Here is an 18,756-nt window from a genome sequence, read left to right as displayed (position 1 = left end):
TTCTGCTTTTCGGCTTCATGCAGCAGAGCGTTCTGCGACATACAAACAAATGGGAATTTAAAGCTTCTCCCCTTGGCTATTGGTGGGCTGGAGCTTTTCTGCTACCTCCAAAACTGCAGTATTTTACTAGAAGACAGCCTACAATGTCTTTCCTATGAGGTTTGCCTGGAAGTAATCAGATGGCCACCCTTGTTTGGCAAGGTCTGTAGCAGAGATCTAAGGCAGTGGAAAACCTGCACACACCTTGTTAGCACACTGAGTTAGCTCCACGTTGCTTTGGCACAGCCTATCCCTATGTTCCAGCAGTTCATTGGTAGTACAACCCTCAAGGATGTTTTTAGTGAATACACATTTTGCCTGCCCACTCATTTTGAAAACTCTGAATAGAGGTGAAGAGCTGTATTGTATCCTGGGGGAAATAGAGCATGTTGTATTAAGGAACTGAGATTGAGTGTCTGTGTTTAAACAGAGAGTAAAATAATAATAAAAGAAGAAAAGTAAAAGGCTGCAATCGATGTGGTTCCTGGACCAGAAAGGACAAGGAAGAACAGGACAGAGTAGATGAACAGCATCAATAAAATGTCTCTCAAGTTTGTGATTTACTGTCTTTTATGCCTTTTTTCCTCTTTTTCCTTCTTTTATAGTTTGTTTTGAGTAACGTTTCTAAGGACGCTTGTGAACTGGACAGTTTCTGGTGTTCTTGCATGGAAAGCTTTTCTCTGGTGGTAGTATTCTGTATAATTGACTATAGTTTCTCTTAAATGAGACCTTATTATTGAGTGCACACCAAGTAAACAGCAATTTCTAAGTATAACTGCTCTGAAGAGAACAATGAAATCATAAATATTACTTATACTTATTACTTATATTTCACAAAAGGGAGTCACCTTCAAAGTTTTTCCGGAAAACCAATTCAGATTTTCGTGTGAATTCGGTATTTGACATAAGCTGTTCTTTTATGCTTCTATGCTAACAGTATATTCAGGCCAAAGAAAAAGACATTTTTAATGCTTAATGAGTCTTATTTTCTTTATCTGGAAAGAACAAATGCAGTTATAGTATCTTGAAGGTTACATTTTTGCAGGTATCAAAAGGAGATTGATTTGGCCATGAGGCCACACTGAAGATTGTTTGGTAATGTTTCCTAAGAATTAGCTAAGTTAGTAGACACTGAACAGTTTTGTGCTCACTTTCTGGAGCATGGTCAGTATCTACATTTTCTATTAAAATTATTTTAATCACTGATACTTGAAAATCAACCATTTGGAGAATAGTTTGCAAGTTAATTATACTAATCACTGTTTCCTAATAAGTACCTAGATCTGATTTAGTATCTAGAGCTAAGGATAGACTTTAGACTATGTAGTATGAAATACTACATACCTCATTATTGTCCATGAGCAGGGAGAGAGAAGATGCCCACCTTTATGAGTGCCCATAAATTCAGTGGCATGTGCTATTTCTGTATTTTCTGTCCCTGTACTCCTTTCTAGTACAGTGTTATCCGATGTTTATATTCTGTGCTTGACAAAAGACTCAAGCATGGGCTGTGATGCTCCATCATTGTTCTCTACAGGGAAAGAGTAATGTGACTTTTTGATGTGGATGTTGATGTAGGAAATATTTGAATTTCAGCTGCACAGAGTGTATAGCAACGTATTTAGAATTATTCCAGGTCTCTAAAAATAAGTGGTCTTTCCCCTAATATTTGTCTTAAAAATGAATCTATATGCATTCCTTATATTCCTAAACTACTGGAAAACTCACAACATGCTTTTATTTTCCAGTATTTTTCTTGAGATAATAGTCTCATTAATTATTTTTTTTTCACTTTTGTAGGCTTTGTGCAGAATTACTCGTTCCTCACCTAATGCTTTCCAGAGTGTTATTGAAAAAGTGGGATTAACAGCGGTACTAAATTCCTTGGCAAATGGAATGTGCAAAATTCAGCAGTACATGCTCACGATGTTTTCAGCAATGTTGTCATGTGGGATTCATCTACAGAGGCTAATTCAAGAAAAGGTTTGAATTCAGATTAATATTTTGCTGGCATGGAATTTAATGAAAGGAAAAGTTAAAATTGACACTGCTAGTGGTTTTGGGTTTTCAAAATACATCTCAATGATATTTGCATATCTGAATAGCAGGAAATGAAGAATGTGTTTCTTTTACATTTCTGTTTGCTTAAAATATAAATGATAAAGTTTATAAAATTATGTTATGTTATATTATATTGTATTATATTATATTATATTATATTATATTATATTATATTATTATATTATATTATATTATATTATATTATATTATATTATATTATATTATATTATATTATGTTAAAATCTAAATTATTCACCCATTAGTACCATTTCTCTCATGGATCTTCGAAAAATGGCACTAATGGGTGTATAAATTGTTCTTTCAACTAGGATTCAATCAATCCAGAATACCCTAGCCTGACCATAACTGATAATGAGCCCTAAGGAAAATCAGTAATGAATCAGTAAGGACAGCTATTTTACATAGTTCTCTTAGACATTTAAAAGAGAAAATAAGGAGTGTCCTGATTGAATCTGATACTATATTTCATGCTCTCCTTAAAGGACCTTAAGTCAATTTGTAAGTGAAATATCTTGCAGGAATTAACATTTTAATGCCTTAGGGTTTTTTTTTTTTTTAGTATCACTGAATAAAACAACTGGTTTTGGTTTATGTGTAATATAATTTTTTAGAAGTGGTTAAAAGTTTTCTATTTTGATCCCCAAATTATTTTGTATTTAGAGAAAAAGTGTTTATTTTTTGGCAGTGCATGTGCATAGTTCATAAATGAATGTAATAATCTCCCTCTGTTTGGAAAGGATAAAAACCACGAAGAAAGAAGGAACTATAGTTCTTGTTTTCCTCAGATACTCTGTTGTAATGTATGTTGTAATCTGACAGTCATCTTGACTATAATAATGTGTTGGGCATTAACTGAGAGAGTTTTATTTCCCTATGTATTTTTTTAACAATTACATTTAAATTAAAACATAGTCACACCTATGTGGCCTGAAATCATTCATTCTCTTCTTAAAATTAATTTCTGTACCATGTCAGAATTGCCAGTCTGTTTTTGTGAGCGCATGTCAGCTGACCTTAAACTTTCCACATCCCACAACAGCAGCTCTGATAGGTGGCAAATTGTCCTGTAATGCTGCACTAACAGTGCACATTGTGCAACTCACAGCAGTGAGTTGAGGATATAGTCAGAGGAGCATGGTCAAAAATCTTTCACTTGAACATTCAGCAAGAGAATGCAATGTGCAGCTAGCCTATGGCTACAGGATGATGTTTTCTGTGAAGAATTTCTTGGTTATATGGGACTTACATTGCAAAAAGAACTCCCATACTCATAGTGACTTTATTATGGACAGTGACCAGAATTCCCTTTCTGATACTGCAGTTCTTATGAACAATTCTAATTAAATTTTACAGATTAGAAAATTGAAATACAGACAAACGTAGACATTCTTTTAATAGCATACATCGAACTAGTGATAGAAGTGGGAATAGTGCCCAAAGCTGTAAGTAAAAAACACTGTCTGTAAAAACGGATAAAGTAGGTCTGGTTCTACTCCATGTGCCCACATTTGGTAACTGTACCTGCATTACAGCTCAGAAAAACTTAAATCTCATAGAATTCTTTTTTTTTTTTTTTTAATTGAGATTAGCTCAGTTGGTTAGAGCCTAGTGGTATTAACACCCAGGTTGTTGGTTCAATGGTGTGAGCCATTCACTTAGCAGTTGAACTTGATGATCTCTTTCAACTCAGAATGTTCTGTGATATGGAAATTAGATTGTAAGATTTTGGAAGCTGAAACTAAATTTCTATTTTACTTGAATAGAATCTAAAAATACACACATGCTCCTGTGTTGAACTGCCAAGTGCTATCACATCACAAGGAGTGATAATATTTTAGCTCCGAAAATAAAATTCAATAGTCCATGCACTTTTCAATATTCCATGCTCATGATGCACAAGTCCACCTTAATGAAAGAAGGGAAGAGTGAGTAGTGTTGGCCTACAGATTATTTTGCATTCTTTAAAATTCTTGTGTAGCTCAGCTTAAGAGGCAGAAGGATCTCAGTGTCACACAGAAGGTAGTGAAAAAAAGTGACTCTGTTTAATATAGGTGCAAGCAGCATATTAAAAGATACTTAAAGATATAAATTCAAGATGGAGATAATTTAGCTTTGTGTATGTTATCTGGAAACACCCTTAGCTCTAGTAATACTAAGGACTGCCCTTGTTTTCTTCAGTCTTCAAGAACAGTAGTAATAACCGGTTATAAAACAAAAGCCAGAATTGCAGTTCTGTGATCATCTACACTACTACAGAACTTCAGAGAACTACAATAGCCAGGAGGGACTGGGTTTTGTCCCTCTCTGATACAGAGACTTCCCATTTTAGTTTCCTGTTTTGGAAACAAAAGAGTTGAAATTATGTTTTTAAAATAAAGCATGGACAGAGAACTCAAAATCAAGAATCTTGAATGCATTATAGCAGTAGATTAAAAAAAACCCACTGCTAATTACTTTCATCTGGCTGTCAAGATTCACCTTTAGATTAGTGAAAATCAGTCACAGCTTTTTGAATGCATTTAGGTTCTTCCAAAGGTCAGCTAATGTAGCAGGGTGTTTTTTATTTAGTTTCTTTCTTCCTCAACTAGTCATAAGTAAAACTATTCAAATAGTTATAGCAATATATTGTCACAACTGCATTGTAAATACGTTATAAGCATTGTCCTCATATTTCAGTAACTGTTTTAAATTCTTTGTCTTTTACCTGAATGTGGAAAAGTAACTACCACTGTAGATGATAGTTTTGTCAATATCACTATGAATGAACAAAAAGATAAAAATATCTTTAGCAAAATCTTTGCAACTCCAGACTTATAATATGGAGATATTTGCAAAGCATAGAAGGAAAATTTGAAAAAAATACATAATGATGCAACAAATGTTTGCTATTGCAATGTCTTGTATAGTGAGATAGTGGTCTAGCTGTTTTCCTCTTGTGTAGCCAATTCAAAAATATCATCACTTTTGTTTTCAACTTGCTTTGCAGTATTACTCAGTGTATCCAATATAAAGTCATAATCTTGTTGCAGTGTGTTCACTTGAAATGAAAGGACTGTCCTATACTGCAGAGTCTCCATGGATACATCAAACATTTGCAGGGAAGGGAAGAAATATAGAACAGAGAAATGATAAATAATGTATTTGGCATTATTTGAGTGATTTTTGGCTTTTCTGATAAACTAAGTCCTATAGGTCAGAAAAGATGTACTTGAAATTTTCTTTGGATAAACTGTTGCTTCTATGCAGTCCTCAAACCAGCCAGAAAAGCAAATTCCAACAGGTCACATTTATTTCTTAAACCAGATTATTAGAACGTTCTCAGATAAGTCTGATGTAACTTAATTTTAATTGTCTTAATCCATGCTAACCCCCACATGTAGTATTCAGATATTCTTACTTTACAGAGTATGAGGACTGAAAATAGCTTGTAGTTGCATGTGTCTTTGTCATGGTGTCCTTGTGCATGGGCTATCAAGTCTGTTTATGTTAGCATGGTCAGTGTTGCATTATATATACTCTTTGACTATGTCTTATGTTTTATGGGATTTCTGAATGTAAAAACTTTGTTGTTGCTATGGTTTTTTAACAAAAAAAAAAACAACTTGAAAAACCAAACCACAATTAAAATTCAACCTTTGCATTTATTAGATTGTAATTTAAGACCTTGACTGCTGCAAGTTCATTCTGGAGGAGCTACAAATCATGTTCTGCGAGCTGTTGAAGGATTTAAACTTTTAAATCCCAATAATGAGAAATTGTTCTATTTACGAAATGAATTACTGAAGTACAGCAGGACAGTTCTAGAATTAATAGCAGTTTGTTTTTCTGAGATTTCTGTAGTTCCTGAATGATGACTACTTTTGAAAACAGGTTTAAAGTGGTGTCAGAATAAAATCTGATGGTTTCTTGGCCAGCTCTTATACTTCTGCTCTTTTTCCATTCTCGGTAAAGATATATAGTTAATTCTTGCAAGGGATGTCTCTAATAAATTACAGTCAGTGTTGATTTGCAGTTATCTGTCAGCAGATGAGGAATTTGAACAGTAATATGTATGCTAAATGTGTATCACACAGCAGGATTTTAAACTTTGTACATAACATGCATACACTACTCATCTATCCTACAGTGCCACGCCCTTGAGAATCCAGCTCAACTGTTTGAAGGCAGGTTCTATTGATGAGGCAATTTGTGCTCAGTCTAATTTTTGCATAGAGCCAGTTGACACAGTTTGTAAATTCTGATTCACTTTTTAGTTCTGATTTTGTTTATCCTTCTTTCTTTTCAAGTCCTAATTTTATTTCTTCCTTGAGAAGATGTTGTTCACTTTCTGAACTCAAAATAAGAATAGATTAGATAAGAACAATCAGAGAAGGTGGAAACTATTTCACCATCTATTTGGGGCATCTGGTGTATAATTTGCTGTCTGATGTAGATAAGATTTTATCCAAATAAGCTGTAGTTTTTAATATTCCTGCATATAAGGGAATTAATAACTAAAAAATTTAATCATATTTATGCTTAATAATAATCCTATGTTTATGCTTAAGGTAAGCCCTTTAAAAATATAAGTTTTATCATCTTTTGTAATTGATTTCATACTATTTTGGATGTGGTATATTAAATAGTGTTTACTTTTTACTCTACCACTTCTGAAGAAGTTCAAAGCAGCTTTACACTGGGCTGGTCAGTCTTTAAATTTATTTGCTAGTGTTCTATTGATTTTTTTTTTTCCTATGAGTTACATGAAAATAAGCAAACTTTAAGTGTATACAGTCTTACAATACAGTGCAAGTAACCTTAATGTCTTTGTGTCTATTTCCACCAAGGATTTTGTGACCACAGTTACTCGTCTACTTGAAAGTCCTTCAACTTTTATTCGAGCAAAAGCCTTTCTGGTCTTGCTGCAAGTTTTAATTAATAACAGAGAGATGTTGCTCTTCACTTGTCAAACAAGGTAAGGTGATAATGGAAGATAATCAAAGATACAGTCTTTAAAGTTATACCTGAAATACTTGAAAATGTGTGGTATTTTTGAGCCAATGGTTTAGAATTTAATTGTTTTGTGTGTAACAGTAATCATTTTATTAATGAGAATATTTTGTCTGGGATCATCAAGTGACAATTCTGCACAAGGGGAAACCACTGTCTTGCGAGGAGAATGTCTTTTAAGATGACTTGTTGAGCATTTGCATTTTTGGGTAGAGCAAAAGATATACTGCAACAGTGAGTTGTTGCTATGGTGGGAAAGTAAAATTAAAGGATCTGTTATGTACCTTCCTCATCTTGGGGTTTGTTATAGTCCATAGTCTCTTCTGGATAGTCACATACAAGGTAAAATAATATTTTTGGCTATATGTGGTGTGGGAGTGGTTTACATAATGACCAATAAATTCCTGTGACTTTTACATGATGTATTTCATTCTTCTATGTTTTGGAACACTTTGCAAGAAATTACTGAATCACCAGGGAATTGTTATTTAAAATTTTTTGTCTTCTGTTGGGACAGAAGCATTCCTGTATCAAAGAGGAGCAAATTAGACTGTGTCAGAATATGAATTGTCACCATGTTTCAAGGTGATCGGAGAAGTAGGATTAAAGAAATTTTAGTTGGGATTTATATCTTCTACTGTTCTGTAAGAAGAAGAATAAAATGAAGTGTAAACGTAGGTTTTAGAATATTGAAATGGAGCAGGTTTGGAACTGAAAGTAAATTAGGATTAAGCTTGTGGGTAGTTGCAAATCTAATTATATCTACAGCAAATATAACATTATATCTTATAATCATGTTTGAGAAAAATTAGGATGTATACATCAGGGTTAAAGGAAGGGGCAGATGAGTTACACTATGAAGCCACTGTGAAAGAGCACCTTGTGGAGTGATAGCATGATATATATATTCCTCCACTCACAACACTGTAAGTATCTTTATATTTGTAGAATCAGGGAGAGTAAGTACTGAATCCAAGGGGCTTTTTCATATGTACCTTTTTACACTTCCAGAAATGTTCTCTCAGATCATGTGTTCTGGTTAGTGAAAAATGCCTCTAATGATTTGTAAATGGCTTTTTGAATGGTTACATTTTTAGTAACTCCTGCTGTTCATGTGCCCAATATACCACATAGGACTCTCCCACGTGTTTGGAGAAAGGTCTGACAGAAATCCTACACAGACAATTACTGTTTGTTTATATATATAGCTAAGATATTATGTGAAAGAGAATAATAATTTTTCAAATTTTTGCCTTTTTGAAAAGAATGTGTTGTGAATTTGGAATATAATTTTGTATTATGACTTGGCTTTATCTTGCAGTTTTATTGTCATGCTCCAGACAGGGCTGGTAAGAGACCAATACATAATGTAATATATTAGGTAAAACAATAGGCAAGCATTATAGCAGCTTTATTGAGCTGATAAACTGTTTTTCTTCATTTGCTGAGTTTTCTTTATAATTGTTTAATGAAAAGCATATAGCTTATCAGAATAGATAATCTAAAACCTTTCTTTTACATCCAGAAGATAAGATAGCTGCAGAGAGGAGAAATGACCTATTAAATCTGGAGACAGTTGCATTCATAATATCACTATGTAACTCTGGAATAATCTTAAACACAGCAAAAATACTGGATACTCATTGACTTGTAGTGTGGAATTTAGTTAGATGTCTTCAGTTATCTGACAGAAAAGTTTCTTCAAAATTAAGACTCATAAATTCTAAATTGCTAGCACAGGAAGCAGAAATCAGTTGAGTTGGATAACTGTTGAAAATATTTGATATACCTAAATTCTCCTTCTGGAGGTGTTTGATATAGAGCCTGTAGTAAAATGCATATAGTTCCTGTTTAACAGTTTGTCTTCAGCAGCTGCAGCTAAAGCCTGTAGTAAGATTTATATTGCTGATGATAAAATCTATTTATGATAATGATAATCAATATAAGGCAATTTTTCAGTGTGCATCACTTAAAGGTTGATGCAGATGATAAAACAATAATAACTGTCTCATGGCAACACTGCACTGAAAATTGCTTTTGTTTAGTTTGGTAATTATGCTGTTTTTGGCTGGGTTAGTGTTAATTTTCTTCATGGCAGTTACTATGAGGCTGTTTGTGCTGAAAACAGCCCCCTGGGCCTCATGAGCATGGGGACCGCCTCAGGGCCAGCATCCCAAAGGCCTTGCTCTGGAGAGCAGTTATTCCTTTATTTGGCAGCAAAGTTGGGACAAGGTCTGGAGTGCAAGTCTTATGAGGAAGAGCTGAGAGAACTGAAGTTGTTTAGCCTGGAGGAAAGAAGGCTTAGGGGTGACCTTATCACTCTTTATAGCCACCTGAAAGGCGACTGTAGCAAGGCAGGAATTGGTCTTTTTCTTCCCAAGTACTGAGTGATAGGACAAGAGGAAATGGGCTTAAGTTGTGCTGTTGGAGACTGAGATTTGAGATCAGGAAAATTTTTTTCACTGATAATTCAGACAATAAAATCCTGTTCCCACTGGTAACCTTTGTGATATCTGTCCTTGGAAGTGGTTTTGGAGCTAAAAAAACTGTGGAATGTGAGGAAAATAACAGTTTAATCTGTTTTCATTCATCTCATTGGGAGGAAAGGTCATGGGACAGGGAAAGGAAGGGAGAGAAGGAAGGGAGAGAAAGAGAAATGGAAGGAGGTGTAGGAAAAGAGGAAGTGGAAGGGAAGGGTGATGGCCAGCTTATTTTAGCTCTGCTGGTGTTACCAAAATGTATTTCCTTGTGTTTTTCTTCCAGTTTGTGCTCAGGTACCAGGAAATAAAAGACAGCAGAAGTAGGCACTTGCTAAAACCTCTTTTTATTGCAAGCAATAATGATGCCTTAGGGCTGGAAACATGGGAACTATTGAGTGTTGCAAGTCTTAATTCGTGGAATGCAATCTTAAGACTACCTGTCTATTTTTTTTTACTGTTTACAGAGCCTATTGGCTTTGGCCATGATACCAGCCATTGCCATTCACTTTTTGAGTATTTGTACACACAATCCCACATGCATGTCCCTGTAATGCCTATTGATTAGCTGAATTTGCACAATCTGGTTGCAAGTTTCTTTTTGTACCTCTTTTCAAAAATATCTACTTACTCAAAGAGTATGGAAACACCTTTATAATTCCAAATAAGAATGGAGAAACAGCTGATCCCAACTGATCAAAGGGGTATTCCATACCACGTGGCTTTATGGGGGAAAGAAGAAAGAAATGGCAGGGAAGACATTAGGAGTGATGGCACTTGTCTTCCCATGTAAGCATTACATGTGATGGAGCCCATTGTTCCTGGAGATGGTTGAATACCTGTCTACCCATGGGAAGTGGTGAATGAATTCCTTGTTTTGCTTTGCTTGTGCAGTTTTTGAGTTCTGTGGACGAAAAGTATTGATACATAATAAGAAATGTAATTTTGAAATTAGTTCATTGTTCCACAACATGGAGACAATTCACCTGTTACTCCTTTTTCCTATGTGTTTCATGGTTGTCAATTACATACCTTTGGTTCTTCCATATGTGATACAGCTAGAGAAGATACAAGATTCTTTAGGCTGAAGTAGCACTTGTTTATTTACAGTGGGCAAATTAATTTATTTTGCTAATTGCACTGAGTTTTCTAGTCTCCTTAACTTCTCCTTGATGTGCAGAGGCAGGCTATCTGTGTTTCAGGGGAGGGACACATCCTGAAATTTTATTAAGACTTTTCATTTCACCCTTTTCTAAGATAGCAGTAATTTCTGATTAGTCTCACTGAATTGTTCTTTTTGTATCTAGATGGTTTCAGAGAATTTCCTGGATAAACAGAGACTGACTTAGAGATTGAACTTCTCCTCCCAAAAGAATTTATTCAAACCTCTTCTTTTCTACTTTCTGCAGAGATGGACACTTGTGGAAAGATAGGATAGTATTCCTGACACATTTCACAGTCTGCAGAAATGTAACTGTGAACAACAGCATAACATCTGAGCAAAATCTTTCTCTGTTTCCTGTGGCCACCTTTCATATTTATTAAATTTTTAAGTCTTATATGTGCCCTTAAAGGAAAAGCTTTGCCTGGAAACCTGCTATAGTCTCACATCTAGCATACGTCTTAAGACTGCCTTCTACATCTTAAGCTTGATCTAGAAAAGAAGTGAGGAAAAGAACTAAAAAGCTTAGTGATCAGTCAGATGGGAAGACATGGAAATGGAAGGCAGGAGAGAACAATGACGTAAGTCAGTGATTTCAGGACAAAGCCCAGCAAGGTGATATCAAATTAAAAAATAGAAAAAAGTGATGGAAGGCAAGAAGTAGAGATTGAGCCTCCTATTAACATGGTATGCCATCTGATGTTACATCTCTGTAAAATAAACACTTATCTATATTAAGTATGCTTTAAAAAACTTCCTCATTTTCTGTAAGCAGAGATTTATTAGTAACAATAATAAATAATGATAAAACTAAGAAATAGTTTTTGATTTCTTGGGGTAAATGGTCTGTTTATGTCCTCAGAGTATGCTGGAGCTTCTTTAGTTTCATGAAGGTCTGTCAGTCTCTGTGAACTTAGTCTCTTTTCTTCATATTTGTCTTCTTTTTAAGAGAACAGTTCTTATTCTTTTAAGTAGTAGACCTCATCCCTGTTCCTATCACTTCAGACCGTTAACTCTGGAATTTTCCCTTTTTTGCTCCAATCTTTCACATTTATTACAGAAAACTTGGGTTGTTTTGTTTTTTAGTGTAAAAGTTCACTGATGGCCATATCTTACAATACAGACACTTGAAATTTTTTTAAACCAAACCTTTGCTTCATAGACAGTGGTTTACTCCTCATCATATTTAGCTTATTTATACTAACATCTACATTTTTTTTTAATGTATTGTTGAATTCAAGACAAATGTGCTACTCAATGAATCGAATAAATATATTTCTATAGGCCTGGTTTTGCCCAGAAGAGAGAACACTGAGATTCATCAGGGAATAAAAGTAACTGATGAATTGTTCTACATATGACTGAGGAATTTGTCAAAGGAAAATAGAGATACTAATGCTTTACTGCCTACACAATTTCTATCTGTTCAGTTTTCTCGAGACAGTGTTTAGTTGAATCAAAATATCAGGGAAAAAACAGGTGTGCATATTTTTGGATAATTTTTATGTGAAAGACAATTTTGTGAATGGAAGAACAACATAAAGGAGAGAACTCATGTATCTTTCCTCTCTCAGAATAAATAAGCCTACTTTGTATCCTTCTTAAATGTGATTAAGTAATAGAACATGCTTTTATAAAATAAAAGAACCTCATTCACCCAAAAAATAAAACCACTCATGCTGAAGTCTATTTGGCCCATTTTAAGTTAAACTCAAACAGATCTAAGTGTATTTCCATATAGAATCAGATGATTGTTAAATCATAGAAGTGTTTTCTTAAAAAAAACAACTTAAGCACTGATATTTTGGGGTTTTTTTTAAAGTGAAACATTTTTTGGAATAGAAATTACTTGGTTGTCTGGAAATCCTAGAAGGCCATTTTATTTAAAACATTGAAATTTTTATATTAAAAAGTGACAAGCTTATAAAAGTAAAATTCTATTTGTAGCACAATGCCAGATTTTTAAGTAGTTATTTTCTAACAGACAAATCAATATTCCTGTAATTTAATGTAATTTCCATACATTACAAGAATAAAAGATGTCCTCACGCTCTCTGAGAAGTGAAGCTGAATGTGTTTGTATCTGGGCTATTGCACAGGTGAAAAGTAGTTACTCAGTGGGTCTTTTGAGTTCTCTCTGTCTCTGTAGAATAGGTTAGGAAGGATAAGTGTATAGTATTCAATCATAATAATGTATTATTTAGAGACACAATTCTGTAAAATGTATTCTTAGGTAGTTTTTACTTCATTGAGTAAATAATCTTTTTTGATAGAAATATGTATTTCCTAGTAGAATTGTTATTAACACTTTAGGTAAATAAGTAATTTTCATAGTTCTGTAAAAGAGAATTGATTATCAGAAGGGTATTTAAAAAGATAGTACTGAAGTACATACTTAAAATCCAGATCATGGATTTCTCTCACCAGTGATTGATGGTTCTTTGCACAGGACCCGGAGGGAGTTCGAATGTGAAACAAAGATGTCAATAGTATGGCCCTAAAGGGAAGTCTGGCCCTTCTGTCTATTCAAATAAGCATTTTAAAATCTTGCCTGAAGCAATCTGTTACCAGTGTATTATTAAAGCAACCTCTTGTAAGTTAGCCAGTGGCTAATAAATCAGTTACCATTTCACTGTGAGAAATGTCATTCTTCAGAATGGCACAGCCACAGCACTTACCAGTTGGAATGCATGCACTGAGTTTGTATTTAGAAACTGTGAACACCAGATTTCTAGAAAGAGGATGTAAGACTACTTTGGGCTTTTATCTCTTTCAATATGACCATTCCAACTAGTGCTAACATTTTAATAGGCTGCAGCGTGATCTACGTAGTATGATTTTTCTGGACTGAAAGATTGATCTCTTATCAATTTACTTTAATTATCCTTGCTTCTGGAATTCTTATGAGTTGAAAATTAGTGTCTTTAGTCTTTCACTTATATTGCACATATGGATTACCTATTTCAAAATAAAGTGGATTGTAAAATTAGTCTCTTTCTATGTTTGAAGAAAGATTCACTCTTTATGTTAAAATCACAATTTCATTTAAACTAGTAGAGTTGTGCTTACTTAAAGTAGCTTAAGGCTTTCTTTCCTTGACTCAGTAATTTGTGTTGTTTTTAAAGCTGATTAAAAGAAAAGTCTAAAATTTCAACAAAATTACAGAGCCAAAAGTAATGTATTGTCTTCATTATAACCACAGATATAGATACCAAAAATGCCTGGTTCAATAACTTTTTTGAGATATAATGTTATTCACTTTGGTGTGAGAGTTAATATTTTGCACTTGTTTAAATGTAGACTCATAATGTATATTGAAAGAGACAGCAGAAAGACCATGCCAAGAAAAGACCAGCAAGGTGGCAGTGAATATCTGTCAAAATGCCTGGATCTTCTCATCTATCACATTGTGCAGGAGCTGCCAGGAATTCTAGGTAAATTCAGTTTGTTAACCAAACAGATCTTACCTTTGATTACTCTGTCAAGAAACAGATATTTCCTAATGTATACAGGTAGAAATACTGTATTTTCTGATTGCATAAAGTTTGCATGATGATATCAGTTTCCTGAATTTTTTTAGATGAGTCACGATCAGATATTTTGTATTGGAATGCATGATTTCCTATATGAATGTTTTGTGTTTGTGGAATGGTGAGCCTCACCAGCTCAGTCAGGACTGAGGCCCAGAGATACAAGATGTTTTATCAATGTTTCAAAGATATTGTAAAGTCTAGAAACATTTTACAATCTAAGAGCAAATTTGCCCAATAAACGAGATAAACCAGAGGCCTAGGAGAGATGCAACAGGGTGTATCTCTGTGTACATGTTAATTGCTTATGCTGAAATCTATATATAGAGTATTTGCTACAGGCAATATTTCTGGAAAATTTCAGCTTAGATACTTCAGTTGTTTTAGATGCCTGAAACCCATTTGCTCATGCACATGAGATTTATTTTCATAAAATTATTTTCTGATGAGATGATACCTGATGTATTTTTTATTTTCTCTACATGATCACTAGGATATTGAAAATGTAATGGTAGCACTGCAAAGGTTAGTAGACCTAAATGTCATGCTGCTATTTTAAAATAAACTTTGCTTCCTTTGCTAATGCAAATTTTTGCCTTGCTGCAAACACCTGATCCCTTTTTTTGTAACTAAATACCAGGTTTGCATATTGGCTATATTTCAGGATGGAAGTCTCAGACTATAAATGTTTGAAGCACAAATTCACCTCCTACTGTTTATATATGCTAAATGCAACTACTACAGTAGGCTCTGATATTTCCTCAGAATCTGAAAGTTACAAATACATAGTTATTGTCATGATACATAGTACATCAATTGCTTAGATATGTAATTACTACTGATTTACAATTAGAATGCATTTTTGAGAACTGATATCAAGCATAATTTCTACATGTTGTTTTCTTTTCCAAGCTGGATCTGTGTGTTGATTGTTTTCTGTAACCTGAATTTATCTCTCTGTATTTGTCCATATTTGTCAGAAGTCTTTTTCTTTTCATTGCTGTATGATGAAGGAGCATGTACTGCTCGAGGTGGTGAAAGCTCTGGGCACCTAAAAATAATAATCAGATTTGAAAATTAGGACAGTGAAAAGCAGTTTAGCTGTTAATTTAGAATTGATCCTACTTGGCTTTTTTGATATGCATTCATGTAAGCCCCTTACTGATCCCATCTTCTTCCACCAGATGTAGCTATAAACCAAATAGATAACAAATTGTAGGAATTGACCTTAAAGATACATTTGAACAAAAGAAATAAATTGTTAATATTTTGGTTAATTTTAAAAGTTTTTGGTTGTTGTAAATAAGAAATTAATTTAATTCTGCATTTATAATATTTAACATATTTTTAGGAAGTAGATATCAATTGTTTAGGTCATGCTAACATTAAAGATAGCCATAGCTATCTATCTATCAAATGCAAAATTGCCAAATGTGATGGTTGTATATTCTTTAAAATATAGAAAGAGAGATTGTTCACTGAATCAGTTACTAAACAGAGATCTTGTTGAATTAGAAGATTGTGTGTAATTCAAAACAAAAAGGTATTAATGAAATAATTGTTGTGTTTCATGTATTTGAAGAGTTTTAAGGAACACTTTCTTTTCTTTACAGTGAATGAGTCAAATCTTTAAGACCTACTTTAGTGCAGGCTCTGTCATTTCTGCTTATATTGAAAACTGAGCTCCATGGGAACAGAAGAAAAGCATTGGTATTATTCAACATGATTAAATTCTGACTTACTGTGAAAGAAAAGGCCTTTACTGGCTTGAAAAATCATTTTAATATGGAGTCCCATTCTTTATTTGCTTAACATATATGTGAATTCCCTTTTACAGTTTTGAGCAGCTGTCTTTTTAGTGGGGAAAAAATATAACAGGTGCTCTTTCAAGACAGCATTTGGCTTCTGGTATTTTCAGGTTATAGGGACAGAATTTTCCTTCTTTTCATATGAGATAACTTTTCTCATGCTGCTTCTGTTCTTTATCCTGTGTGGAAGAGGTCTTGCTTTTTGTAGACAATAGGAGGTATACCACAAAGTTAGCATAATGTTCCTTGATTTTTATATGTCTCTTCTGAGTCAGAAGTATAATTTTCACAATTGCCATTAAAATTTTGTTAGCTTATGTCTGAGGTTTGTAAATGGAGGCCTCTAAGTTCTCTCATTGATCTGTTGCTATCTCTTTTATGAGAATTCTTGTAGATTTAGGTCACTTGTGTTACAGTTAAATCAGCAAATGAGAATGTGCGTGTGCATGACTGGTGTAATGTTCTCTTTTCTTGGAGGAGAAGGATGTTTGGAGTTTTTCTTCCTGCTGAACTGTGCTGCAGGAGAAAATACTGCTTCAGCATTATGTCACCCACTAATCTTAGTTCATTCAGTTCTTGGTTAACTGAAAGCTGTGAGAATTTCACTTTTTACTTCACTGGAAATAGAACTTCATCCACATAATTTAGCCAGTATAAGTCCACTCTGCTAAGAACGGGTAATTCCATCTTTACTTCAACAGTCACCTTCTACTTCTATCCTCACTATTTTGCCAGAGGTCACCTTTGCCTGTCCCTGTAGCCAGAGTAGGGAATTGATCTGGTTGAAGACAGAGCTAGGAAAGAAATGCTGGATTCATCATGAACACTACTTCTGGCAGACAGAGAAGAGAGGAGTCAACAGAGGCTACTGGAACAAAGATGTTTCATATGTCATTTGCTGTTGTTTAGTGATGTTTTTATGTTGTATCAGCCTGAAATGCCTTTTTCTGTAGGTGACATTCTCAGTGCCCTTACTAATGTCTCTGGACGTAAACACCCATCAACAATTCAGGCCAAACAGTTGAAGATGTGCCTTCCTATGATGCCTGTAGTGCTTCATCTTGTGACATCCCAGGTAGATTCTTTTTCCCCCAAAATTTGTTACACAAACTCTTACAGTAAGTTTCCCAAAATCGAATTTCTCTCAATCATGATCAAAAGAAGTGAAATAGAGGTTTTGTTAATGCATAGATAAGTTGATGAGTCTTCCAGCTATGAAGCAGCATTTGATAAACGTGTATTCTGTAACAATGGTAATGACAGAAACAAATGCATATTTTGTCCTCTTTTTTTTGTATTTTTAACATGTGAAATAATTTTTTACTTTTTCTGGTCATAAGATATGCATTTAATGTAAATTTTTTTTCTTTGGCCAATTTCAAATAGGTCTTTCGTCCCCAGATAGTCACAAAGGAGTTTCTTTTCAACTATGGCATCTTACTTGTAAGTATAAATTACAAGATAAATATTTTTACAAGATATACCTATGCATAAAATTTTGGAAGTTACTTTAATGAAATAAAATTACATAACATTTCTAAATTGGAGAAAGAAGTTTATTCTGAATGTATATTTTAAGCTTTGGTTGTATTCAAAACTTTCTATATAGTCAGAAAATGTTTTCTGTAGTAATCTATTTATTCAAAGGGAAACTCTGTACATATTTGATAAACTGAGAATTTCCTGTGTGCTTTATTTCTGAATAGTAAAGTTTAATTCTAAATTACATAGAATATTTTCTCTGTAATATCCTACTAGTATTTCATGAGGAGAAATGAAAGATAAATATTAATTAATCTGTATTTGAGGTATTGTTTCTTCTTGTCAACTTTTTCTTCTTGCCAGTACTTCTAAACTGTGTTTAGTTTATGAAAAGCTATGAAGATAAGATACTGAACTCGTGTTGACATTTACAACCTATTTCTGACATTACTGATAGAAAACAAACTTTTTAGCTGTGCCATTGGGTAGTACAGGAGAAATGAAGTAGTATAGTTCTTACATAATTTTCTTAAATGAAAACAATTGTTTATGCTAAATGAGAAAAAAAGGGATATTCTAAATTGCATATCAGATTTAAGCCAATACTTTTACGTGCAGGAGTTCATAAATGACAACTAGGTATTTATCTCCAAATAGCATAAAGAAATGGTTTGCTGCAAACAATAAGATTCAAGTTATGTGTTCAGATTAATTTCTCTTTCTCCTTTGACTCTTTATTCCAAGAAAATGTAGTTTAATTTATCTCTAATAAAATATTTGTGTAAAAATTAGCATTAGAATAATGAAAAAAATTTGAAACTGTAGATGTTGAATTACAAAGCTCTTTCTCCCTTTGAAGCATTTCAAACTAGCAGTAGATTTATTAGTAGTTTTTAGTCAACCTTCTAGAAGGTGAAATTCTTCTGTCAACAATATAGGTACAATGAAAGTTTTCTTTTGATGTTACTCCAGGTTGTTTGAACTACTGACTAAGGAAGTCAGGCTAGTTATAGTAGCACAGCTTTCCTCTGAAATCAAGGAGGAGCACATTACTCAATGTTTCCTATATCTTGTCCTGCCATTGAAAAGGCAATTCAGGAACTTACATACACTGTTTAAATTTACACATGAAAAATGGAGGGACAGTAGTATATCTGAAAAATTAATATCAGATTTTAATCAATTTT

The 18,756-nt window shown here is 33.7% G+C and overlaps 1 protein-coding gene across 1 annotated transcript in view; it reads left to right on the top strand.

Moving 5' to 3' along the window:
• ULK4 (unc-51 like kinase 4) overlaps positions 1–18,756 on the top strand; it is a 206,868-nt gene that overhangs the window by 46,063 nt on the left and 142,049 nt on the right. The window contains exons 20-24 of the mRNA XM_031503902.2: positions 1,840–2,022; positions 6,948–7,075; positions 14,050–14,183; positions 17,041–17,162; positions 17,474–17,530. Coding sequence (XP_031359762.2) covers positions 1,840–2,022; positions 6,948–7,075; positions 14,050–14,183; positions 17,041–17,162; positions 17,474–17,530 — 624 coding nt within the window. The remainder of the gene's footprint in view (positions 1–1,839; positions 2,023–6,947; positions 7,076–14,049; positions 14,184–17,040; positions 17,163–17,473; positions 17,531–18,756) is intronic.

This window comes from Lonchura striata, chromosome 1 (genome assembly GCF_046129695.1).
Source record: "Lonchura striata isolate bLonStr1 chromosome 1, bLonStr1.mat, whole genome shotgun sequence".
NCBI classification, from domain to species: Eukaryota; Metazoa; Chordata; class Aves; order Passeriformes; family Estrildidae; genus Lonchura; species Lonchura striata.
Note: the sequence above shows the minus strand (reverse complement) of the source record. Positions and strands in the feature narration are given on the sequence as shown.